Source organism: Brachyhypopomus gauderio, chromosome 2 (assembly GCF_052324685.1).
Source record: "Brachyhypopomus gauderio isolate BG-103 chromosome 2, BGAUD_0.2, whole genome shotgun sequence".
NCBI classification, from domain to species: Eukaryota; Metazoa; Chordata; class Actinopteri; order Gymnotiformes; family Hypopomidae; genus Brachyhypopomus; species Brachyhypopomus gauderio.
Window position 1 is genome coordinate 11973159 of NC_135212.1, and position 27325 is coordinate 12000483.

General features: G+C 41.7%; 1 protein-coding gene across 2 annotated transcripts in view; it reads left to right on the plus strand.

Moving 5' to 3' along the window:
* Positions 1-394: 394 nt before the first annotated feature.
* LOC143487934 (ras-related protein Rab-26-like) overlaps positions 395-27325 on the plus strand; it is a 107553-nt gene continuing 80622 nt past the window's right edge. Inside the window, exons 1-2 of one of the 2 annotated variants that reach the window (XM_076987240.1) lie at positions 395-1113; positions 3591-3701. In XM_076987240.1, the coding sequence (XP_076843355.1) occupies positions 934-1113; positions 3591-3701 (291 nt within the window). In that variant the 5' untranslated portion in view covers positions 395-933. The remainder of the gene's footprint in view (positions 1114-3590; positions 3702-27325) is intronic. The other variant, XM_076987238.1, reaches the window with a different exon arrangement.

Sequence of the window (27325 nt, forward strand, 5' to 3'; positions counted from 1 at the left end):
TCTGGATTTTGGGGTGTTTCTCACGTTACTCTTGGGTTTGTAGTGTTTCTCACGTTACTCTTGGTTAACGCTAACGTGTTTAGGACCTTGGAGAGCTCCACAGACGCCAGAGGAGAGACGGTGTCAGAATGCTTAAACATCTGTGATATACTAGACAGTGATATCATGAAGTACTTTTATTTAAATAAACCGACCGATACACAAACCAATATAAATGTAAATATTCGCTGCATACATTTAAAGCCGCTTATGTTGTTGTTAGGAGTTTTAAAGTTTAATGATTTGCTGATGGAGAAAGCAACAAATGTAATGTACGTTTGGTCATTTCGATTATTCGGTTATTACCCGTACAGTATGATGAAATATGCGAGAATATAGATCACTGTTCCTTTAAAACACACCGACTTCAACAAGTACGTTAGCGTGTGCGGTCTCTGGAGGATTGCATGTTCGCTTTCTCTCTTTCTCTCTCTCTCTCTCTCTCTCCCTTCCTCCCCTCCTCCTTGTATCACTGTGTGTCTGTCTCTCCACGCTTTGGCAAGGTGTATTGTCAGTTGTGAAACGCCCCATCGTTACTACGTGTGTCTTAAAGCATCACAGTTCACTGTTGTAGAGGCGCGAGGGCAGTTGTGGAAGAAACCTGCGTGCAGAACTAGACCAGGAGCATCAGAAGATACCTGGAGTTAGTTATCTAGAGTAACATCTATCTGGACATCTGATGGCATCGTCGCGAGTATCTAATCTCATCACGAAAAAGTCGGTGTAAAGTTTGGGGGTTTTTTTATAGAGGGCTCCTGTGCAGTGGAACAGATGTGCAAATGAGCGCTGCTGCAACTGACAACTGATACCAAAGACTCACCCGGACTTAAGATCGTCGTTTTGACCAGAGGCTTCTCCGTTTGTGATTAGATCAGAGTTGTGCGTCTTTTCATCATGTCGAGGAAAAAGTCATCAAAGGGCAAAGGCGGCAGCGCGAGCCCGTCCACAGGCGCTCCGGCCAAAGACACAAAGTCGGGGAAAAACGGCATAGTGGTGGGGGTGCAAGCCAACGGCGTGGTCCACCCGAGCCGACCTGTCTGCGCCAGCAGCGAGTTCTACGATATCGCCTTTAAGGTAAGCAACCGTCCAAATATGTTTCAGTGTCATTCAATGCAAGTGTAATAGCCGCCTAACTTCAGCCTTCTTAAATTACACGTCTAAAACTCACCCGCCGTTCACCCATGGATGCATTGTTAAATTAGCATAGTAAATGTATTTTTACATAGATGCATTTAACACTTTAATGTACTTGCACAAAATTGGATGCAATGAGCTAAATAATAATATTTCTGTGTGTAATTAGTGTCCACGGTTACTTTACTACACATCCACCACGGACAAACGGCACGTTTCCAACAATTGTGTCAATACAGATAATAATAAGGTCGTAATCGCTGAAGCGCAAACAATCTGCGCAAACAACGGGGCAGCAATCACAAGATTTACAGGTGACATCTTGCGCCAGTGAGCTGCTGGACCACCAACTGTCTGCGCAGGTTAATGGTGCTGCTCCAATATCCGGAGGGTTCACTCATGATAAATCACTAAACACATAATGGACCAACCGCATCGTTATATTCCCCTTATTCGTTTGGCAAGGCACAGACATGCTTTGCTCCCCCTGCTGTTAAAGGTAGTTTTAATGTGAGAACAGTGTGCATTTAGATGATGCTTATCGGGTTTTTTTTTTTGTTTTGTTTTTTTGCGTGTGCGCCTCACTACGCGCACTCTCCAGCGCCATTAGCTCCAAGTCTTCGAGTTCACGCTGAATGCTGCTACAACTACGGTTTTATATAACTGAAAGGTTGGGGGCAAAGCAACAGGTCTTGAAGAGAGGGAATTAATCCATTTTAATCCGCAGTCCCGCCACTGTGGCGCAGTCTTCAAAGTGGTCCATTCCGTCTTTTTTTAAACATGTCCCCAAACGCATCATTCTTCAACTTTGTCTCCCATGAAGCTTTGATGTCCTATCTTCGAAGGCCTTGCCTTTGTCATTTGTTTTTAAACAGCTTCTCTCAAACGCAAATGTATATGGCGTAAGTGGTTTCAGAATAAATCTTGAAAATCTAGAAACATAACAAAAAGCTTTTGAGCTGGTATTGTTTTAACCTGAATAACTGAAATTTGGTTTAGACATGAATCAATTCTGTCTGCTGTTTGAATCACTGCAGAAATAAATGTAAGCGTAGGAGTGTTAAAACAGGCAGTATAGCTGGTGCAAAATTATTCTAGAGTTTACTAACAAATGCTAATGGAAACTCCGTCATCATCATGGCAGCCTAGTGGGTAAGAGGTACCATCAGCTGGAAGTTTGGCGGTACAAATACTGCTTCTGCTATACTGCCACTAGGGGGCGCTTAACCCTCCTGCTGCCCCAAAGGGTGTTACACAATGACCTGGGCTTGGTGCAAATGTGTGTATATATGACCAATAAAGTCATTCCACTTGGCCTAGATCTTAATCGTACAAAACAGCCTGGATGTTCAGGCACTTGGTGAATTTAAAGTGCACATTAATTTTCAATATTTCCTTTTAAGCAGCACATTATTTCCTTGTCACAATATGCTTGCACTGGAAGAAGCATGATTTACATACGTGGATGCATTAGCGTTGCCAGAGCACATAAAGACAGAGCACAAATAGTGTACGGTTACTCAGAAGAGTGGTCTAAAATCTCAGCATCTGCAGGGAATAATTAAGTATTACTAAAAATCAATGAAGTTGTGACATCAAACAGGCAGAGTCCGCAATAGTTGCACAATCTGTTGTACAGTGTACACTAAGACCTGGCTACTCTGGGTAGTCTGGGCTGAGAACTATAACATGGAGGAGTTGAACTGGCATTTCAGCACATGAGCTGAGGGGTCGGATGAAGCTACTGTGTGTGTGTGTGTGTGTGTGTGTGAGAGAGAGAGAGAGAGAGAGAGAGAGAAAGAGAGAGAGAGAGAGAAGAAGAAGAAAGAAGACAGCGAAAAGGTTACAGGGGAAAGATGATAGAAGAAAATTGTTTAAAAGGAAGACAGGAGAATTGAGGATGGATTGAGATGAAAGAGCAGGATTGAAAACAGAAGAAAATGAGCACAGCGAGACGGAGAGAGGGAGAGATGGAGAGAGCGAGAGAGAGGAGAGATGGAGAGAGGTTTGCAGGAACACCAGGAAAAAGCTGATGAAAGGATGGCAATTTCAGCACATCTGGGAAAGGCCCCCAAACAGATCGCTCAGTGGCTCACGCACGCACTCTCACAGCCCAGATCCTGTTTGGTCTGGGTGGGGGAGTGCAGGGCTGCTCACTGTCACCCAGCTAACCAAATAACAGCAATCACATCAAGCCTCTCTGGTTATGAACGCCGTCAGCAGCCAGAGGGATGTCACAGATACCTGGTCTGCTCAAAGTCACCATTTACTATCCAGATGGAACATAGCCTCATTTGATGAAGGAAGCAAACGAGTGTGTGTGTGTGTGTGTGTGTGTGTGTGTGTGTGTGTGTGTGTGTGTGTGTGTGTGTGTGCATACATGCTGAATCATCAGTAACAGGCTGCCTTTGCTCTAGGTGATGCTGGTCGGGGACTCTGGGGTGGGGAAGACCTGTCTGCTGGTTCGTTTCAAAGATGGAGCGTTCTTGGCTGGGAGCTTCATCTCAACCGTAGGCATTGACTTCAGGGTAAGACTCTTGGACACACACACACACGCACACATACAGACCTTCACGTCTTCCCAGAAAATCTCAAAGAGCTCTTGGTATCAATAACTGTTGAAAAATGAATCTCCGTATAGAAACCATGTAAAAGCATAAACCTGGATAAGAAATCTATTAGATTACACTTCTATAATGAATAGGCTTTTCATCTCTAAAACTATAAAAGTTTCTTACTTTCCACCAGTGTGCTTCATGCACTTGGGCCAAACCTCAACGTTTATTACATTATTATTACTAAGTTATTTTTAGTGTGCTGATTAAAAAAGCCCTCTGGCTTAAAAGCGTCAGCCGAAATGAACACTTGGTGGTGGAACAGTTTGACATGCTTTGGTCGTGGGGGGTTCCCTTGGTAACAGGTGTGTCTGAGCTAGATTTTTTGAAGCAATGAAAAATGAGCCCCATTCACTCGAGGACCCGGGGGAACAAACGTCACGTGTGAACAAACGTCACGTGAGAACAAACGGCAAGTGTGAACAAACGTCACGTGTGAACAAACGTCACGGGTGAACAAACGGCACGTGTGAACAAACGTCACGTGTGAACAAATGTCACGTGTGAACAAAGGTCACGGGGGAACAAACGTCACGTGTGAACAAATGTCACGGGTGAACAAACGTCACGTGTGAACAAACGTCACGTGTGAACCAACGTCACGTGTGAACAAATGTCACGGGGGAACAAACGTCACGCCTTCACCACGATCTGTGTGCAGGAGGCAAGTCTGAAACTGATCACTGTGCCACTGTGGGAGAGTCGCCCGCAGGGGTCGTGTTTACCCAAGGGCTGTTTTATCTATCGGTTGTGGGTTGTCCGTGTGGTCTTGTGATGGAGGTGATTGTTTTTCTCCCGGTGCAAACACGCTCCGAGCGTGTGTAGCCTCCCTCCTCAGAGCTGAGTCACGTGGCGAGGAAAAACATGGTGCCTGACACCTTTTAGCTGATCCAGAGATGACTTAACGTTTCATTTCTTTCTTTTGTTTTCCGTCTGCCCACACGTTTGAGACCAGCTCTGCGCACTGGGTATTAAAGAGCAGACAGGCGGCAGCAGCCAAACGTCAGAATGGCACGTAACAAGAAGTTTGCTATGTGGAACACGACACAGTGGTCACAAAACCGGTCACCGCATTTCACTACTGTTCCACTGGAAGGTGAAAGGTCAACTGAGCCTAGCTTGCTGATGATTCCTGGTTTGTCTCTCAGATCGTCCTCATCTCATAGGCCATGTGGAATTGGGGCGGTAGATCCGTACAACATGGTTTTACTGCAAGACACTTCCAATGGTACTGCAATTATACCCGATGAATATATTCTCTCTACACACACACACACACACACACACACACACACACACACACACACACACACACAAGCTACCTGAATACACAGGTAGAAAGAGAGAGGAGTAAGTGCTACTTGAACACAAAGAGTCAGACTCCAAAGTGTAGGTGTGTGTGGGCGAGCGTGAGTGTGAGTGTGTGTGGGTGTACGAGCAGACTTTTCTGAGCGGCATGTGCAGAAGGCTGTACCCATGAATTAATGGGGGGGGGGGGGGGTCTGCTGAAAACACACGTTTGTACGCGGGCGTATCACCATCTCTGAAAAGTCAGAGATATTGCAGGTGGGGTTTTAGACAGTTTTCTCCAGGAAACACAAATTGATTATTGTGTTTTTGATGACGATCTATCTATTTACACAATCCCAGCTACAGGGATAAAAGAAGCTATTTTTTTGTTAAGTTCTTACTTCATCTCAGCAATATCGGAAGTGGAAACAATCTGGTGTTTCAAAATAAAAGCATAAATATATGTGCCTGTATGTCTATATTATGTTCCCCTCATACCCACCTCTGGACAGCATTTTTCCTTCAAGATTGGGTCCTTCAAGCAGAAGCCTGGGGAGCTTGAGCCTCCTGTTCAGGATTTTAGTATCTTGGTCCTGGGAACCACTGCTGTTTTCACCTTCAACGTCTTTTCCAGCTCTTCTTTCAGCCCTTGATATTTCTGGAGCTTTTTCAATCAATCAATCAATCAAATTTTATTTATATAGCGCTTTTTACAACAGTTGTTGTCACAAAGCAGCTTTACAAGTGCCGAGTCCTAGCCCCCAGTGAGCAAGCCAAAGGCGACAGTGGCAAGGAAAAACTCCCTAGTTTTTTTGCATGAGGAAGAAACCTTGAGAGGAACCAAGACTCAGGGGGGGAGCCCATCCTCCTCTCTCCTTTTTGTGTTCATTATCCTGATGTTGTTATCACTAATCCCTAGATATGACAGCAGGCACCGCTTATGGCTAGTGTAATGCTGAGCTACTAGTCTGGTGTTAGTCCGGATGTTGGGTTTTGAATCCTCCATAGTTCCCACATCCTCTGTTTCTTTGTTGCTTGGGAAGTAGCGCTCTAATAGTCCTTGATTCTCCACTGTCATCTTGTGTCTTGTATGTGTTCCAGTAGCCCACATTTCCTCACATTGGTCCTCACGTGGACCTTGTTGACACAGGGGACATCTGAGCCAATGTGACACTCATGTTTCTGTTTCCAGTGAGGGAAGCAAGTTGCGTTAGGGACCTGGCCTGAGGGTCTTCTGTGGAGATGACCTAGCTGAGATTTGAACCCTGACCTCCTGAACCAAAACCACACACACACACACACAGTACTTCAACACTTCAGATTCCTTCAGGATGATCCATGGATCCCTTTTTAAGTGTTCTCCAATAATCTCATGCATGCATAGCTGAGTTGTCTGCTGCTTTACTTATAAGAGATGTAATCAGCTTCATATTGGAGAAAGCAAGAGAAGGATTGCTGAATAGGTTTGTTGAACACCTTCAGACCATCCGGATTAAGGATTTGTGGTGTCCAGTGGCAAGACATTTTAACACTAACACTATCTGTTTTGCAAGTTGCATTGCAAGCTGTTGCAATGGCAGCAATGAAATTAGCAAACACAGTGCACTCTTGGACCTTTATAAACCCATGGAACTACTGATGTCATTTCCTTACTGACCTTGGTCAGAATGTGATGAATGAATCTGACCAAGGACATCTGACGTCACAGAACGTACCACACAGTCCGACCTGTCAGTGCACTCTAGTCATCACACATTGACTCTCCACCCACTAGCACTCAGTCAAATTTCCCCATACACATATCATGGCGATAATGCTCCAACCCCAGGCAGCTTAGGTTTACGTCCCTGCGCTGGAGAGAAATGGCATCTACATGGCTTCTGATTGGTGGATAGTGCACTGAAAAAAATTAAGCATTGGCTCAATGTAATAAAATTGAATTAATCAATCACACAATTTTTTTTTCATTGAAAAAAACTAAATTCATGACTAAATGAAAAAAAATTTGTGTGATTAATTAAATTTTATTACATTGAGCCAATGCTTTTTTTTTTTTTTTTTTTCATATTTTTTTCATGCGCAGTTCCATTATCAAGGCCTCAGCTGGCCCAGACACGAGGGGGCAGCAGGGGGCAGCATGGTGCAGCAGGGGGCAGCAGAGTGCAGCAGGGGGCAGCAGGGGGCAGCAGGGGGCATCCGCTGGGTGATGATTGCCAGCGCCAGTCTGAGAGGTCGTAACCGCTCTGAGTGGCAGGCAGGGAAACAAGGCTGTTCTCAGCAAGATGTCTGCAGCACCGTGGGCCAGTCATGAGCTCCCTGAGGTCTTGTTCATATGTGTTCATATGAGTTTAGAATATGTTTGTTGTGTAACACATTCACTGCAAGATGTTTAAAAAAATATTTCCATCTTGATATCTTCTTTTATCTTCTGTGTAGATAGGAGAACATGGACATGGTCACTCGAATTAAATGAAACACATATGTATATAACGTTAACAAATCCAGAATTCACATTAATATGTGTATATTTTGCACAGTGAATGTTGTCTGATCCTTTGTTCCTCATGTGTCTTTTCTTTACCTCTTAATTTTCTCTACTTACGGTACTTAAGGTAATTTGGAATGTAATATGTTACAACATTTAGATCTTTCTCCAGTTTAATGTCAATACTTCTTTTGCATATTGCTGATAAATTAGGGTTTTTCATTAAAGTAATACAACTGTACTTGACTCCTTCAGCGTACCATTGTTGTTGGAAATTGCTTTCTCCAATGTTCTCTTATGTAAGATGCATTCTATGAAGTTTCTATATCTGGTCTCCACAAGTGAAGAAAACATGAATGTCAGCCGCTTTCCTGGACTGACATCACAGCACCGTGTGCCATTCACACAGCCTGTAATTAACTTTCCTTTTATGAACCTGTTATCAAACTGGTCACATGACTCATCGCTGAAAGCCCTCTAGAGCAAAGTGGTGCTGGGAAAAGCATCCCACAGTTGTGTTTCTAACTCATGTTTCTTTGGCAACCAACAGATTTTGCTGCAAAGGGCTTGTTCTGAGTTTTCAGCATATTATCATGTACATTTCCCTATGATACATTAACCTGTGTTAACCTCCAACAAAGAAGTACAGTTTGTTTTACCCGCTTTATTGGGGATGGTTGTGATTATACCGCAGGTTCTCACAAGGTGTGGTAACAATTTAGACACTCTTCAAAGCAACTAATAGAGTTGTAACGCAAAGGCCTGGCAGGACGCTGAGGCAAGAGCAGTGTGAAACAACATGTTAATTATAATAATTAGCAACACCACTCTTAGCACTAAACGATAAACGTGACACGACACCGAGGTAAGGCTAACAAGAACTGACAAGGACACTCAGCAACATGGCCACTTAAATACAAGAAGATGAGCAAGACACACGTGCAACACATAACACTGACAAGACGAGGGACAGGTGAGACAAATAACAGACAAACACACAAGAGTACCATGGCAATAGTACAGTCCACTGTTCAGTCCATTACCCCTACCTGTCCTGTACACCTCCACTACCCCTACCTGTACTATACACCTCCATTACCCCTACCTGTACTATATACCTCTATTACTCCTACCTGTCCTCTACACCTCCATTACTCCTACCTGTCCTGTACACCTCTATTACTCCTACCTGTCATATACACCTACATTACTCCTACCTATCCTATACACCTCTATTACACCTTCCTGTTCTATACACCTCCATTACCCCTACCTGTACTATACACCTCCATTACCCCTACCTGTACTATACACCTCCATTACTCCTGCTTGTACTATACACCTCCATTACCCCTACCTGTACTATACACCTCCATTACTCCTACCTGTACTATACACCTCCATTACTCCTATCTGTCCTGTACACCTCCATTACTCCTACCTGTCATATACACCTACATTACCCCTACCTGTACTATACACCTCCATTACTCCTGCTTGTACTATACACCTCCATTACTCCTACCTGTCCTATACACCTCCATTTCCCCTACCTGTACTATACACCTCTATTACTCCTACCTGTACTATACACCTCCATTACCCCTACCTGTACTATACACCTCCATTACTCCTACCTGTCCTGTACACCTCCATTACCCCTACCTGTCCTGTACACCTCCATTACCCCACCTGTACTATATACCTCCATTACCCCTACCTGTACTATACACTTCCATTACCCCTACCTGTACTATATACCTCTATTACTCCTACCTGTCCTCTACACCTCCATTACACCTACCTGTCCTGTACACCTCTATTACTCCTACCTGTCATATACACCTACATTACTCCTACCTATCCTATACACCTCTATTACACCTTCCTGTTCTATACACCTCCATTACCCCTACCTGTACTATACACCTCCATTACTCCTACCTGTACTATACACCTCCATTACTCCTATCTGTCCTGTACACCTCCATTACTCCTACTTGTACTATACACCTCCATTACCCCTACCTGTACTATACACCTCCATTACTCCTGCTTGTACTATACACCTCCATTACTCCTACCTGTCCTATACACCTCCATTTCCCCTACCTGTACTATACACCTCCATTACTCCTACCTGTACTATACACCTCCATTACCCCTACCTGTACTATACACCTCCATTACTCCTACCTGTCCTGTACACCTCCATTACCCCTACCTGTCCTGTACACCTCCATTACCCCTACCTGTACTATATACCTCCATTACCCCTACCTGTACTGTACACCTTCATTACTCCTAACTGTACTATACACCTCCATTACTCCTACCTGTCCTGTACACCTCCATTACCCCTACCTGTACTATACACCTTCATTACTCCTAACTGTACTATACACCTCCATTACCCATACCTGTCCTGTACACCTCCATTACCCCTACCTCTACTATATACCTCCATTACCCCTATCTGTACTATACACCTCCATTACTCCTACCTGTTCTATACACCTCCATTACCCCTACCTGTACTATACACCTCCATTACTCCTGCTTGTACTATACACCTCCATTACTCCTACCTGTCCTATACACCTCCATTACCCCTACCTGTACTATACACCTCCATTACTCCTACCTGTACTATACACCTCCATTACCCCTACCTGTACTATACACCTCCATTACTCCTACCTGTCCTACCAGCTTACTGTTGAGTTATTGCTCTCGTGTAGCATAAACCAGCTTACTGTTGAGTTAGTGTTCTCGTCTAATGTTAACCAGCTTACTGTGAAGTTAGTGCTTTCGTGTGGTGTAAATCAGCTTGCTGTTGAGTTAGTGCTCTTGTCTAGTGTAAACCAGCTTGCTTTTGAGTTTGTGCTCTTGTCTAGTGTAAACCAGCTTACTGTTATGTTAGTGCTCTCGTTTAGTGTAAACCAGCTTGCTTTTGAGTTCGTGCTCTTGTCTAGTGTAAACCAGCTTACTGTTGAGTTAGTGCTCTTGTCTAGTGTAAACCAGCTTGCTTTTGAGTTAGTGCTCTCGTGTGGTGTAAACCAGCTTGCTGTTGAGTTAGTGCTCTTGTCTAGTGTAAACCAGCTTGCTAGTTTAGGGAGTAAGGTACCAATTCTAAATGACCAGTGAATATTACAGTTATGTGACTTATGTTTTCTTTTGTTTGTTTTAGTTTGTTTGTTTTGGCTAAGTCATTAAAGAAGGAGCTGCCAGTGATTAGCTAATAGTCTAATTCAATTTGGTACAGTAGGCTAAGCATTAATGTTATCACAAGCGAATTTCCAGCTCATGCATACTTGCATGCTAAGAAAATAAATGTAAAAGAGAAGGGGCTTAGATATTTGTACTGAAAGAAAAGCAATCTTTGGTACAGAACACCCAGACATCGATTAACTATTTAGCTGTTCACCTTTAAGACGGATGACTGCACCACAGTTTGAATGTTTACCTGAACTAGACAGGCAAAGATGACGACTTCTGATGTGTGTATTTATGTGTCGTTAATGTCGTTCACATTATTCGCGCCTGTCTCTTGTCTTGTTAATGGTGGTTTTTAGTTAGCATCAGCGTATTTAAGTGTATGTGTTGTCTGCATTCTGTGTCAGTCTTTGTTTGATTCTATGTTGCGTGTGTTCATTTAATGTCAAAATAAACGTTAGATGTCCACAGAAGTTCTCCTCTCCTGGTGTCCTGTTTCCTCCGCACATCACAGATTATTTGTTAGTTTGAGTGTTTTCTAGTAAGAACATTTTGTAGTCTAAAATACACTTGACAAAGGTTTAACATTTCTACTAAATTGATGTTCTCTATTGAATTACTACAAATGGTGGTACACTATCATTAGCCATGACATATTCCAACGTCAGTTTCAGTGGCTATATAGCCCTTCAGTAGTTTTGCCCAACAGGTTTTGTTGGGTCTATCAGCAGCCAAGGTATCTTCATTTCTAGACTAACTCATGTCCAGGGTATTACTTACAAACAACAACTAATTATATTTATTTCTCTTCATTCTTTAAGATGGGAAAGTAGGGGCCAAAGGGATTTTAACTCCTAAATACAGTGACAATTTCTATCTGCCTGCACAGATACAAGCCATTAAACTAATGATGAATTTCATTGTGCTCCTTATCTATAACTATAGTTATGGTGCACGATGCACTCAAGAATAGGCTGAGCTCAAGCAGACCTGCTGACGTATGTTTCTTCAGCTCCATCAAGAGTAATAATGAGTCAACAGCAAAGAAGCCCCCCCCCCCAAAGGGCTGTAACTGTTTACCTTTCTAATTGTCTAAAATATTAGTCCTCCCTGACATCAGGATTTGACTTCACAATCTCAATTTAACTCAAAGTAAAGGTTACTGAGTTGCTTCAATGACTTCAATGTTAATGTATTTTGGGTATATTTAGTTGAAATTACAAATCTATTCAACAGATTAGTGTATATATTGGAACATATTCCTCAATCAGGTAAACATCCAAGATACACAGTTTAGGTTCTCTTCATAATCTGTGTGTCCTTGTCATCCTCACATGAAATGAGTTTATGTGCATTGGTTCCAATGGAAAACGCTACTCCTGTAGGAACGAATCAAACATAGCCCATGATTTCAGTAGAAGAAAGCTATAAATTACCATGACGACCATGATGAATGGCACAAATAGATATGTTTCTGAAGCCACAGCATGTTAAGCCAGGAACTGCAATACACATAAGCCATTTAGTAGAGTCAAATCCCAGTTTGAGATTTAAATGATCATTAAGAGGTACAAAACAAGGCCTATATCAACAGATCATGACATAATTATTTGGAATAATGGAATATGGAGTAATGGGAAGTGTTGTGTAGTCTAATGTAACTTCAGGTCAAGTGAAAATTGTGCTTCAGGCTGTCCAGACATTAAACTGCATGGCACCAATTACTTACATAACAGCATTGCCTTTGGGATTGTTTGACAGGTTATAACTCACATGCCATACTCATAGCATACTTACATATTTAAACTGTTAAACTTTTCATATTTCATATTTATTAACAGCAATAAAAAAAAATTCCTATGGCAAGATAAACATCTGAGATTAACATCTATGCAAAAGATGACATACTACTTTCACCAAATATTTCAGTACACGACCAGAGCTATCTTTGTGATATACACACAAGTCACACATGCAAAGTCAAAACGAAGAAAAGAACACAGACAACACTTAAATACACTGTGAACAACAAGACACATGTGCAGCTCATACCGATAACGAGACAGACAGGTGCAACACCCGGAGAGAGGGGTCATAGGTCGTACTTTGACAACAGTATGTAGTAAGCCATTTTGTACATAGTCTGGGATTTAAAATACGTTGATGCTTGACGGATGACAAAGAACATGAACAACAAGAAAAACATCTTGAAAGAAGTCACATTTGAATGAAGAAATGATCCTCCTCTGGGATTTATTTAATAAAATTAAGATTTATTGAGCAACACCCAGATTTCAAGGAATATATCATCAATGATTAATTGATTAATAGTTATTTGAACAGATATTTATTGTCTCAAATCATAAGAGTTACAAGTTCTTTAACATAGTCATTAAACCAAAATTAGACAAATCACCCCACAGATCACAGAGTGCACTCTTAATATATGCACTCTTGATATGTGCACTCGAGATGTTCACTCTTGAGATGATGTTCACTCTTGAGATGTTCACTCTTGAGATGTGCACTCTTGAGATGTGCACTCTTGAGATGCATTGTGTCCAAAATGGGATGCTGATGTATTTCTGTAATGTTCTTAACCATTTAACATGATCCGAGGCTAATTATCATTAGCCAAGTGACAAAGGTGTTCATCTTTGTCAGTCTTGATGCTAAAATAAAAGAGGTTGTTTAAATGAGAAATGACACAATTCATGTGTTATAATCTTGGCTAGAGGCAGTGGTGGTTCGGCAGGGGACAGGGGGCCAGTACCCCTGTCACAACATCATCATTTTGTGAATGGCAATAAAGCGGCAGCAATATTGGAAATGCAGCGATTTTGGTGATATTTTTGGCTAATTAGATTAAACATTTTGCATCTGACCCCCCCCCCCCCCCCAAAAAAAAAAAAAACAAAAAAACAAAAACCATTTGTCTAAGTTGTCTCTTGTTTTGTTTGCATTATGCATTGCACTTGTGTCTTGTTAATGTGAGTGTTCGTTGCTCGTCTTTGTCTTAAGTCCCATGATACGTATTTGTTGTTTACCTGTTAGCAGTAGCATTGTGTTGTGAAACTAAAGTGTTGTGAAACTACCCTCTCGTCTCCCCATCCTGCTTTACCCTTGCCTCATTACACTTGAAAGGTCAGCACCGATTCGTGAATATTAATAGCCTATATATATATTTTTTTTTACAAAGATGCATAAAAATTAAAGATAATAATAAAATAAAATAAAATAATAAAACAAATATTCTTGCATAATTTAATCTCTCGTGGTCTTTAAATTTATGTTGCATACCATGATGGTACAGCTTTACAAGCGCATGGGTTCCTAATGAGCATGCCAGGAGCAAGGAATTAGTATTAGGAGTGGCAGGGATTAGGAAAAAATCTTGGGACCAAGATTCAAAAGGGAACCCATCCTCCATTAGGTGGCCCAGCTAGTACAAGTCCATATTTAGCATCCTATTTCTAGGCCGAGCAGTCCCTCCAATGTGGATGTTGGGCCTCAGATGGGAGTCGGCATCAGCACATACACTGGCCCAAGCTCCACACCTTCATATGTAGTACAATAACTGAAGGCTTAATTAAATAGGTGAGTATTAAGTCTAGATTTAAAGATTGGAACTGTCAGAATCTCCTACATTCCTACAAGTCCTACATTCCAGTCTGGTTTACATCCTGCAGGTTTAAATGAGAGAGAGAGAGAGAGAGAGAGAGAGAGAGAGAGAGAGAGCAATTAGGATCCGGCCACATCATAAAAGCAGAGTCAGTCCTATTAATGGTGTAAATGTCAGACAGGAAGGCACCACTGTTGTCATGTTGATTGTCAAGTGACAATCCCCATGGAGAGGGGATAGACATTTAATTTTATGATAACAAATCTTTAATTCAACAGAAGAAAGGTCAGCTGTCCACAGGGCAAAGGATTAAATATTATAAAAGCTAGATTAATAGGCCAGAAAAGATAATAAATGATGATAATAAGTGCATTACATCGAAATTATGGCCTCCCAACTACACTCAATATATACAACTGTTTGACAGAATGATAGTTAAGTTCTTTAGCTGTTTTAGATTTGTGTGAGATTGAAATTTGCAAGACTTACAGTGGGGAAAATAAGTATTTAGTCAGTCACCAATTGTGCAAGTTCTCCCACTTAAAAAGATGAGAGAGGCCTGTAATTGACATCATAGGTAGACCTCAACTATGAGAGACAAAATGTGAAAAAAAATTGAGAAAATCATTTTGTCTGACTTTTAAAAAATTTATTTGCAAATAATGGTGGAAAATAAGTATTTGGTCACCTACAAACAAGCAAGATTTCTGGCTGTCACAGACCTGTAACTTCTTTTTTAAGAGGCTCCTCTTTCCCCCACTCATTACCTGTATTAATGGTACCTGTTTGAAGTCGTTACCAGTATAAAAGACACCTGCCCACAACCTCAGTCACACTCCAAACTCCACTATGGTGAAGACGAAAGCTGTTGGAGGACACCAGAAGCCGAATTATAGACCTGCACCAGGCTGGGAAGACTGAATCTGCAATAGGCAAGCAGCTTGGTGTGAAGAAATCTACTGTGGGAGTAATAATCAGAAAATGGCAGACCTACAAGACCACTACTAATCTCCCTCGATCTGGGGCTCCACGCAAGATCTCAGCCCGTGGGGTCAAAATGATCACAGGAACGGTGAGCAAAAGTCCCAGAACCACAAGGGGGGATCTAGTGAATGACCTGCAGAAAGCTGGGACCAACGTTACAAAGGCTACCATCAGCAACACACTACGACGCCAGGGACTCAGATCTTGCAGTGCCAGACGTGTCCCCCTGTTTAAGCCAGTCCATATCCAGGCACGTCTGAAGTTTGCTAGAGAGCATTTGGATGTTCCAGAAGAGTATTGGGAGAATGTCATATGGTCAGATGAAACCAAAGTAGAACTATTTGGTAAAAACACAACTCGTCGTTTTTGGAGGACAGTGAATGCTGAGTTGCATCCAAAGAACACCATACCAACTGTGAAGCATGGGGGTGTCAACATCATGCTTTGGGGCTGTTTCTCTGCATAGGGACCAGGACGACTGGTCCATGTACATGAAAGAATGAATGGGGCCATGTATTGTGAGATTTTGGGAGCAAACCTCCTTCCATCAGCAAGGGCAATGAAGATGAAATGTGGCTGGGTCTTTCAGCATGACAATAATCCCAAGCACACTGCCAGGGCAACAAAGGAGTGGCTTCGTAAGAAACATTTCAAAGTCCTGGCCAGTCTCCCGATCTCAACCCCATCGAAAACCTTTGGAGGGAGTTAAAAGTCTGTGTTGCCCGCTGACAGCCCCAAAACATCACTGCTCTAGAGGAGATCTGCATGGAGGAATGGGCCAACATACCAGCAACAGTGTGTGCCAACCTTGTGAAGACTTACACAAAACGTTTGACCTCTGTCATTGCCAACAGAGGATATACAACAAAGCATTGAGATGAACTTTTGTTATTGACCAAGTACTTATTTTCCACCATTATTTGCAAATAAATTCTTTAAAAATCAGACAATTAACATTTTAAAAAATTCTTTAAAAATGGGGTGACGCTAGGAAATGAAACATAATGTCATCAGATAATGTTTTCAAATCCCTTCTTAAAAGTTTCAGTCAACAAGATATGAGTATCATTGCCACATCTCCAGTGTTGACCTGCAGCTGGGTGCAGACATGCTCCCCCAAGCACAGCAGATGGACTTGTACTGGGTTCAACTTCATCTTGGGTGGACAAAGGTAGACAATAACTGACAATGGGAAACATGTTTGGAAATGAAAAGAATATTTGCGAGGTTGTGCTAGGTTAGAGGGCTGGTCCTCCTTGGCCTCTGGAGGGGAGTGCTCTTGTGTTTATTTGCTGTATTTAATTGCCTGCACTTTGTAGTCTATCCTTGAGATCTTGAAAGACATATTCAAATAAAATGTATTATATTTATTTTTGTAATATAAGTATTATGTGCTTTCATCAGTAATTGCATTCCTGTCTGAATCACTTGAAGAAAAGTATTTTTATAGACTTTACCCTCTTGTGGTTTCAGGAGTTTTTTTACCTACTATAAAATGACTGGTCGAAATATTTCCTTGTTATTTTAATGCTATGTGAATTGCCGTGTCAGTAAATATTTTGTCATGCACTGTGTAAAAGGAGTTTTCACATTTCTGCTTATGCATAGATGCACTCCAGGAAGCATTTACTGTACATGTGTTATGCATGGGTTAATCCAAACTGGTCACTCAAGCCAGGAGCATACTCCAACTCAACACAACACAATGTTAAAACCCAGAAGATATGCCAAAGCCTATTTCAGAGAATACATGTTTCTGGTAGACCTGCTATATGCTACATGTATATAGCCTGCAGTTTTCAGATGCTAATTGTTGTCAGTACAGTGTCAAGTGATGTAGCCTACTGTAAAAGACAAGCGATTTATTCCAAATTGAAGTATCCTAGGTGTGTAGTAGATTTAGATGCATAGTGGTAAATTAATATTTCATGTAACAGACGTAATTTTGTATTATACACCATGAGATGAAAGACAGATACAAGGCCTGAAACGAAACAGCCTGCATGCTGAAATTGTCATGACAACAAGATAAAATGCAACCTGAAGCATCATATGACACACTAGCCAGAGGGAGAAACCATGACACATAGTGGAGACTGTTTAACTGGGATCTGCCTCTTAAAGCAGCTGAGGTGTGGATGTGAGAAAATGCAAAACAATAATGGGGAGAGATGGATTTGAGACATCAGAATTGTTCTTTTTCATTCTTATTCTTCAAAGCTAATGAACATTTACTTCTGATAGCCATCTCAAAATTGTCTTTCTCTCACTACACTTCTGTGATCTCCTCTTCCACGTGTGAGCACATGGAAGACATTTCAACACCCCAAATACAAAAAAGATTAACTTGTCAGGTCTATCTTACCTCTTGCATTATGGGAATTGTGCTTGCGGAGATATTCTTAATGCCCTGTTAAAAGGACGCCTAATCAAAAGGAGAGGTGAGAGATAAATGTGCAAAGCTTTCTAACCTGCTATAGCTTTACAGCAGCATTAGGTTAAAAATGAGGGTAGGAATAGTCTTTTTAATTTACTGTTGCACGAATATGATTTCCAGCTTTATTTGTCTGATGTTAGGTTGCTTACATCTACTGTGAGCTGCCTGCCCGCTTCCTCAGGTGTTGTAATTCGCAGGATGCAGTGTTTCCGTATTCAGTATTCAGTAATGATAATTTTCCTTTGAACCTGTGGCTCATAAAGTCACAGTTGTTGTAATGTTCAAAGGAACTCTTTTATGTGCATTAATGTGGCACTATGTTGTCCCACGGGAGATTGCCGATTGATACGGATGTTGAGAACAGTGCACTCAGTGCATCTGTTAGGAAAAACATGCAAATAAAGAAGGTGTTTGTGTGAGTTCAGGAAAGTTTGTCTGGCGTAGTTGCCCACCTTATTTTCTAGTTTGCGTTAAGGGTACAAACGCAACAATTGGCAATGAGGATGATATCAATCCGTACGCTAAGCAGACATAACGTGAATGAAACTCTGAACCTCAGTGAGTTGAAAGACAAAATTGAACCAAGATGGCTGGATGTGTAGAACAAATGGGCAGCTTTGTTAGCACTGTTGAAGACTGGACTAAACACTTTGAAAATACTGCAGAAAGGTATTTGTACTATTGAGTGTCATTGGTGTAAAAACATTCAATTTGCTGTGAAACTTGTTGGCTCCAGATAAACCAGCATGGAAAAGTTTCAAAGACAACAGAGGCTAGCAGAGCCTTGTGAATTTGAGATGGGCTCTGAGTGCAGATTCATGTGCAGGCTGCAGCTTGAAGGAACACAGAAGTGGCTCCTTACAGGGAGATAACTGACATTAGCATGAGCACTGGAAGTAGCCACATCTATGGAAACAGCTGCAAAAGATGCTCTAGAGTTACAAAAGAAAACCAGTAGTGAACATGAATAATGAGCCACTATAGGCTCCCCTACACACTTGGGACTGTGGCTGCGAGTTCACTATGTTGGTCCTTCTCCTTTATAGGATATTTCTTGTAGTGGTTGATGCCTACTCAAAATGGCTCAAAGTGTTCCCAGAACGCAACGTCAGCAGGAATGACAAAGGTTCTTCGTACTCTTCGTTTACTGCCATGACAGTGGTTTGAAGGATAATGGAATCAGTTTACCTTTGAAGAATTTTTAGCTTTAACCGAAAAGAAAGGAATGAAGCACATCACCACCATGCCAGTCTATCCTGCAACCAATGGACTCACATAGTGATTTTTACAAACATTAGAACAGTCCATGAGGGCCATGGGGACACTGAAATGTTCATATCAGAGAAACTGGCCAACGTCCTACTGTGCTGCTGTAACACTGCCTATTCCACAACCGGTCTGGCACCTGGTCACACCTGGACCCTAGCAACCAGAAATGGCAACCAGGTCACCTATAAAACTGGTCCTCTCACCTATATACAAGTATCATTAGGCTTGATGTGGCATACACATGTGAATCAGTTACTGGGTCATTCAACTCGTTGCTCAAACAACGTCAATGCAAGAATTGGTGTGGGTAATACTCCAACACATCAACTGCTGTGATGGACAGGCCTGAGTTAGGGACTGTTGAACTAGCAACATGTTACAGGCCTGTGCCAGTTCCAACGGAGCAAAGTTATCCAGACCGAGTCAGACATCCACCACGTAGATTAGATAAGGAAATGATTAAGAAGTTGCTTAGTTTAAAGAGTGTTATGTTTTTATTAACCTGTTGGTAAGATGTTGTATGGTTTGAGTGATATTCTATTTAAGATCATTTTAGGAACTTTAATACTGTGTAGTATTAAAGGATTGTTATGGCCTTGACGTGCTTCCATGCTAGAGGAAATGAGAGTTCATGGATGTTTGTCTGGTGTAGTTGCCCACCATATTTCCAACTCGGTCGGAGTTGAAAGAAAGATGAAATTGAATGGACAGCTTTGTTAGCACTGTAGAAGACTGGACTACATACATTAAATACTACCCAGCTTATTTTCTAGTTTGTGTGAAGGGTAAACAAAACAGTTCTTCAACTTGTGAGAAGCTGAGTCAGAAACATAGAGTATAGTCTGTTACACTGTACAAGTAGTATAGAGTCTGATATACTGTACAATTAGTATAGAGTCTGATATACTGTACAGTGGGTTCTCTGCAAAGAGTCTTGATAATGCATAGCAGCGAGAGTGAGCAGCTTCAGCACTGAAAGCTTCACCAAGGGGACCTCTGGTTTAATCATCTAGCAGCACATGCTCTTCAGAGTTTACAGTAGGACTGTTGGTGTGATTAATGCTACAGGTGTGAATATTCTGAGGATTGATGTCTGTCTCTGCTGCTTTGCATAATGGCTGACATACTAAGATCAGATGCCTGTGTAAATCAGAGGGAGGAGAAGATAAATGCAGTACGTTAAAGCTTTGAATGCTGTTCATGGGCGTGATCAAGACCATGAGACCATTATTGACCCATGGGTACCTAATGTCCACATTGGTGTGGTGAATACACAGACTAAGCACTACATCCTATCACAGAGCAATTTTTTTGCAGGTAGTATGTTGGAAAATTCCCCTTAATGAGCAGTAGAGCTGTCTAGCAGCTCCATATTGATCTTTGCATTGGCTACGTTTCGTCAAATGAGACATACTTCCATAATCCTGCTCAGGGTTCGTGCCCTCCTCATTCTCCACATGGTTTTGATTATCATTCAGACGCAACTTCCTAATCAGGATATGATCTGATTTTTCATTATAGTAATGATGAGAAAGTGCTCTAATGTGTTTATAAAATACTCAATGTTCAATGTTGAACATGTACCTTTGGGCTAGCCTTTAGGAGAGCCTCGGGGTGATGTGAGTTGGCATGTTGGGTTCAAAGGGAGTGAATGTCAGGGTGACAGCTGTGTTGGTGCCTTCCTGGTCTCTCCCACCCTCTACATTCTCACTCAGGCACAGGGGCTGCCCTGTGGCCCCCAGCAGTGGTCACCCTCTCTACCCCCCCTGTCTGGAGTGGAGCAGCAAGCCCCCACATGATCACGTTGTTCCCTGAGCTTGGTGGAGATGGTGAGCTTGGTGGAGATGGTCCTGGCTGTGTGCTAGGTTCATGGTCAGTGCTTTTGAGTTGACCTTATCCTGCAGTCCCTATGGGCTTAATGATATTTTTATTCTGAGGGAGGGTGCAATGATGGATGGATGGATGGATGGACCATTAACCTTAATCAGGAGACATGCTCATTTAGACATTTTACAGAGACAGTTTACAGCACCCATGAGAGAATCAGATAGCTTAGGTTTTCATGTTAAAATTATGGTGAAATATGACCTTTCATGTTACTGCTGTGAGCTGCGAAAATGTATTTTTTCACACAATGTGCATAATGGAATAAATTATAAGTTGGATAATGAATATGAATGATAACAATAATCCTCATAGCTATCATATCTTAGTCACGCTTCCCTGTTGTTTGTTCTATTCTTAGTTTGTGTCACCTTTGTGTTTGTTCAAGTTTCGTATCGTGTTTGCTTTCATTTTGTTTATCGTTTCTATTTGTTGGGGTTTTCTCTGTTTTGCCCTTGAGATATGACCCTGGACCATTTAAATATCTCTGGTGTTGGATTTGCGTATAAAAAATGTTGCTCTTCTCTGCATTCATCTCACTATTGCTCCCCGTTACACATGGATATAAATTAATATTTATTTTTCATCCTAACTACTAGACAGATTCACTGATCTTCGTCCTGCATGTTGTCAACAACAGGGATCAGTCAGTCAGTGGACATGTCTCCTCTAAACCCCTACAGTGCAGTCCAGCAAAAATCAAATATTGGCAGTATAGAATGTGGTATTGATATGCTAGCCAGTAAGAATCTGTGAAGAAACGTGCGTGCAGAGAATTTTGCTCAAGCTTGCTAGATTTTCTAATTAGCGCAATCCAGGTAAAATTAGTGAAATCAACACAATCCAGGAAGCCTGAGCAAAATCCTGGTGAGGACCTTTACTTTGTGAACCTGGAATTGACACCTCTGCGTGCGTGCATCAAAAGGACGTAAGAATGTGCGTGAATTGTTTAATAGAATAAAAATGTACAGAAAACGTAAATATTACGTGAGTAATGTGCTGGCAGCAGAAATGACAAACATGATTTCTTATTACTGACAAATCATTTTGTTATTCTGTCAGAACAAAGTAAATGATAAAGACAAATAAAACAGTACCCCACTCTAGGGATCCTGAGAAATGGGGTGATAAGTGGAGATAGGGATGCTATTTTGGGCTTGAAACCACCTCCATTCAAATGGAATGTGCTGAATCTCATGAAAAAGAAGTTTAACTTGTACATGGATATTAATCAGAATGCCAATGATCTAAACAAACTTTGAGCTGGCTTGCCAAAGCCTGTTGTAACAGTTCATCACTATGGTATCTGACAATCAATATAGCTATCATTATGAAGGGCCGGTACATATTTTATATCACAAATTTACTCTTTATATCAAGTTTGATGATTCTACATTGAAAATAAATGTATTTGAGTTTAACATTTATTTTCTGCAGGATAATGGATGGATGAAAAAAGGCAGAAGTGATAGAGAAGATAGAAAATGATGCACATTTGTATCATCTCAGTGTTAAAGAAACCCAAACAGAATTGGAGATCACAGCCAGTGAACACGTGCCCAGAATGTGGATTAAACTTTCCCGTGTCAGCACAGGCTCAACCAACACAAAATGCAATCACAATGCTAGATACAGTAAACCCTGTCACGCTGTGGGAGAAGAATCCTGCTATACATCTTAAATGGAGGAGTGTCCCTACTGGACTTCACTCATACAGGGGTCCCAGGTGTGTGCATGGTATTGGTGAACAATTTGTTGTATGCGTCCTTGTTCTCATGCAGGGTGCTTCATATAAGGAGGCACCGGAGTCCTCAAACAGGTGGCGAGACGCAGGAGTTTATGGAGACTGAATGGTAGGAGGGAAACAAAGTGAGCCAGATGAGTTTCCTGTCTGGCACTAGAACCAAGGCCAGATTCTGGGGTCTTTCCTTGCCCTGCGTCAGACCTCCTCCAGCACACTTGACAAGTGTCTTCACCTCCTGAGTAGCTGTCTTCAGTGCCGTCTGCTTCTGCCTTGCTACCCACCATTGCTGAGGACAGTGTGCCTATGTTTCACTGTGCCCGTGTGCCACCGTGCCCGTGTTCCACCGTGCACGTGTTCTACTGTGCTCGTGTTCCACCCACCGTGCCTGTGCTCCACCGTGCCCATGTTCCACTGTGCACGTGTTCCACTGTGCCCGTGTTCCACCGTGCCCGTGTTCCATCATCTCCATGTTCCACTCCTTTGAGGACACCTTCCCTGCTTTCCATGCCACTTAGGTTTGCCACCCACACGCTGCATTACAGAAGGCACTGGATTAGCTGGCATGGAGCTTCAAGTTGTGGGGTGTCATCTATGAAGCAATGTTAGTCAAGCATGCTGAGATACACCTGAATACCTGAGTGCCAGAAGGTGGGGAGGAAAAAATTGGTTGGGTGTCATCAGCATAGCAGTGAAGATACATGAGAAGATGTATAACCAAGAAAGTGAAGATGCAAAGAGAAAAGAAGAGGGCCCAGCACTGAGTCCTGGGGGACACCTGGACTGCATCATCTCCTGTCACGCCTGACTCCATATAGAACCATTTCCATACGTAGAAATTCACACAGGATCTGGAGAGAACAGAGAGGGAGATGACAGTTTCAAAGTGTCAAAAGCTGTTGAAAGGTCAAGAAGGACCAAGACAGATGACAATTTCACAGATTTAGCAGAGCTAAGTTTTTCTGTCTGCTATGAGGGCTGTTTCTGTTGAACGTGACAGCTTCATTGGGATAGACTCATTGGGATTCTGGAGCTGGTTCTGGGGGAGGTAAAGAGATAATTCATTGTAGACTGTTCATTGTAAAACTTTTGAGAAGAAAGAGAGAATTGATACTGGTCTGTAATTGCTTATGTCGAAGCTTTTGAGGGTTTTCTTCTATAGGATTTGTACCACCCTGGCATTCGTGAATGCAGTAGACACATGTCCTGAGGATAAGGGGTTGTTAATCATGGCAGAGATAAAAGAAAGAACACCTTGAAATCGTGTGGAACAAAGTGTAAGGATCCAGTGGGCATGTGGTTGGATTGTCAGGAGTAAGTCAGGAGTTGAAGGATTTTATCTGAGGAGAGAAGAGAAGAGAAGAAGCCAGAGAGTTGAATGTGGAGATATGAACACTGGTGGGAAGAGTAGGAACAGAGGGAGAATGACAGGTAGATTGCTGCACCCTTCTCCTCAAAGGAGGTGATGAAATCCTCAGGAGTCAGAGATGAGGGAGGGGGGAAAATATGAGAAAATGCTGAAGAGCTTGCATGGATCAGATCCTGATGATTCAAAATTTCCCCTGTACTAGGATGACTTTGCATTACTGTTACGTCTAGTGAGAACTTGGAAAAGACAGACTGATATGAGCTAAGATATGAATCTAGGTGGGTTTGCCTTCACCGACTCTCAAGTTTGGAGAATAGGTGAATAGAATATACTTTTATTTTACTTTCTTACTGTTTCTTTCCTCATTTTGGCTTCCACAATTTGTTGTCTCCTCAGCTGAATTTCAGGGGGAAATGTATGTAACTACGTAACGATGTAAAATAGTTCAGAAATAATGACATTTCTTCTCCCAACTCTCCAGTGTTTTTTCTTCTCTCCCCCAGTGGTCAGACACCCCCAACAGTACAGCTCTGCCAAGACAAAGGAATTCTGAAAAGCCCCACTGCACAGAATACATTGTGCATTGTGGGGACAGGTGTGTGCTCATCATAATGCAAGTTAATGTGGATTTTGCATGGTTGGCACACTCATTACAGATCTCAAAAATAAAAATTCAACACTGTCCACGACTTAATTGGGAAGGACAAATAACACGAAGGCAGCATTGTGAGCGGTTCTGGCATGTCAAACCGGCCGAAGAGTCGAGCTACATGACGGCCTTTGCAAATATAGATGGTTGCGAATGCCTGTGGGCATTAGCCCAGCATCAGAAGCATCCCGGCGCAGGTTGAAGCAGGCGTCAGGTGAGCTGCCATGTGTATGCACCACTGTAGACAGCACTCTCATTACCAGCAAAGATGCCACTGATAAAGTGACTGCAAGAGTCTGGATGACATAGCGCCTAGACTTTTGCAGAGTTGAACATCAAGCTGAACTCTAGCTAAGGCAGAAATAAGACCCTTCGTTGGACAGTGACATTCGAGGGTTTGAAAATAGGCTTAGAGAAAAAATATGAGTGATAATTGTTTACGCTGATACCCCCTGATATAAAGGCATGGCTAGTTATGGGTGACTGCCTATAAAAAGTCTAAAAGCACATGCCAGACAACGTTTCTTACATTTCGTACACCTGCCATAGACAATGGTCTGATTGCAAGAAACTTAATTCAAATGAACTGAAAAACAACATTTTTACAGCACTGATCCCAAAGTTTTATAGCACGGCAGAAGATCTCATGACTCATCAGATACTGGGCTTGGTGCACAACTTGCACAGTGTATAGCCTGTACCAGCAGAACACTCATACCCACAGAGAAAGGATACGCTCAGATCGAAAAAGAGTGTTTGGCCACCTTATTTGGCATTGAGAAATTCCATCAGTATGCATACAGAAGAAAAGTAATTCAGACTCACAGCAAGCTCTTGGAAACCATTGTTAGGAAGCCTAAGTGCTTATAAAAATGTAATGCTCTGAAAAACCTGATAGTGTGGCAACATTGAAACATTGAAACCAATTAATTTACAAATACAGCTTTATTTCTAATAGTCATACAATCCCATAAAAATGTTATGAGTTGCTGAAGCTCACAAGTTGGAAAACAGGGGGGAAATTAAATATGCATGAAAATTAAAAAAAATGGTACCAAGCTACATATAGACAGAGAAAGAATAGGATGAGGAAGATAAACTGAAGTTATGCTAAAAAAAAAAAAAAGTATTACATTTCACAGAATAATTTGAACAGGCTCAAAGAAAAAAATTATTACTTGAAGATATCTAGCCATTAATGATTGACTGCAGAAAGACATCTTAACACAATAAAGGTTCATTTCATATGTAGCAAAGTACCCAGTATTTAGTACTCAGTGTTAAAAATAAGCAAAAGCCATGTATGGATGAATTTGTACCAGTCATATTGTCATTATTTTCTGAGGATTTACACATCAAGGGTGGGTTTCCCGAAACGTTCGTAGCGCTAAGTACTTCGTAACCTCATATGAAACGTACGAGGTTAAGAAGTACTTAGTGCTACGAACGTTTCGGGAAACCCACCCCAGGTTGGTTCCCATTTTTTAGCAGTCTGCTAATTCCTAAATACTGCATACTAATTGCTAGTGAGGTTACATAAGGCATAATAACATTGCTAATGAGGTTGTATCAGAAAGCTCCACTGATTTCTCATTTCATGCATTTCAATCTAAGTCATATTTATTAATACGGTGCTTTATATAGCGACTTGTCACAAAGCAGCTTTATAAATCTTCAGATTCATAATCAGCAAGCCAATGGCGATGATCCAGATGAAAACTACTTGGGTGGAATTAAGAAAGAAATCCTGTCCTCCTTGGGTGTCCCAGCTAATAATCCATCTATGCTTTGTTATATTAGGTTTAATCCAGGTGGCACTTCACTATGGATGTGGGAGTCACAGCTACCCCGTGGGGTCTCGGATAGGAGAGCTGTCCCTGCAGTATCATGCAAATGAACAGTGTAAGAAGAAGAAAAGTGTAGTTAAATATGTAGAGATTAACAACACAGATGAACAACACATGGTCAGTACATATAGAGTACACACATTCCAGTGATCAGCGTGCAGCAGGTCTGTCTGTAGCAGCGTAACTGAAGGGAGTGTCTAGCCACAGTATTGACGGCTCTCTGAGACACTGCATTTCATCCACATCATCACAAACACATGACGTGAATGGAGAACTACACCAGCACCTCAGATTACCAGAAAACTCCATGACTGGGAGTTATATAAAGGAAGAAGTGCAAAAGCTTGAGCAAGATTTAACATTTAAAAATGTGGAGTGTATGCATCTGATTGCTGTATTAAAACTGGAAGGCTGTCCTGTAACTGGGGGTCTGTATACTCTGTGTAGTCTGACTAACTCTAAGAACTAAGAGGAACCTGCATTTTGAGAGCACACAATGAAAGGCTGGTTATTGTCTAGTGTTCACGCGGGTAATGAGAGCAGACGTGGACATTCAGGTTGAGAAAGTTAAACTCCTTCCCAGGATTTTACTCAAGATTGCTGGATTTTCTAATTAGTGTAATCCAGGTAAAATTAGTGGAATTAACACAATCCAGGAAGCCTGAGCAAAATCTTGGTGAGGACTTTTACTTTTTGAAAAAAAGAGTATTTTCAAGGCAATTCAAAATCTAACTGACAATTGAA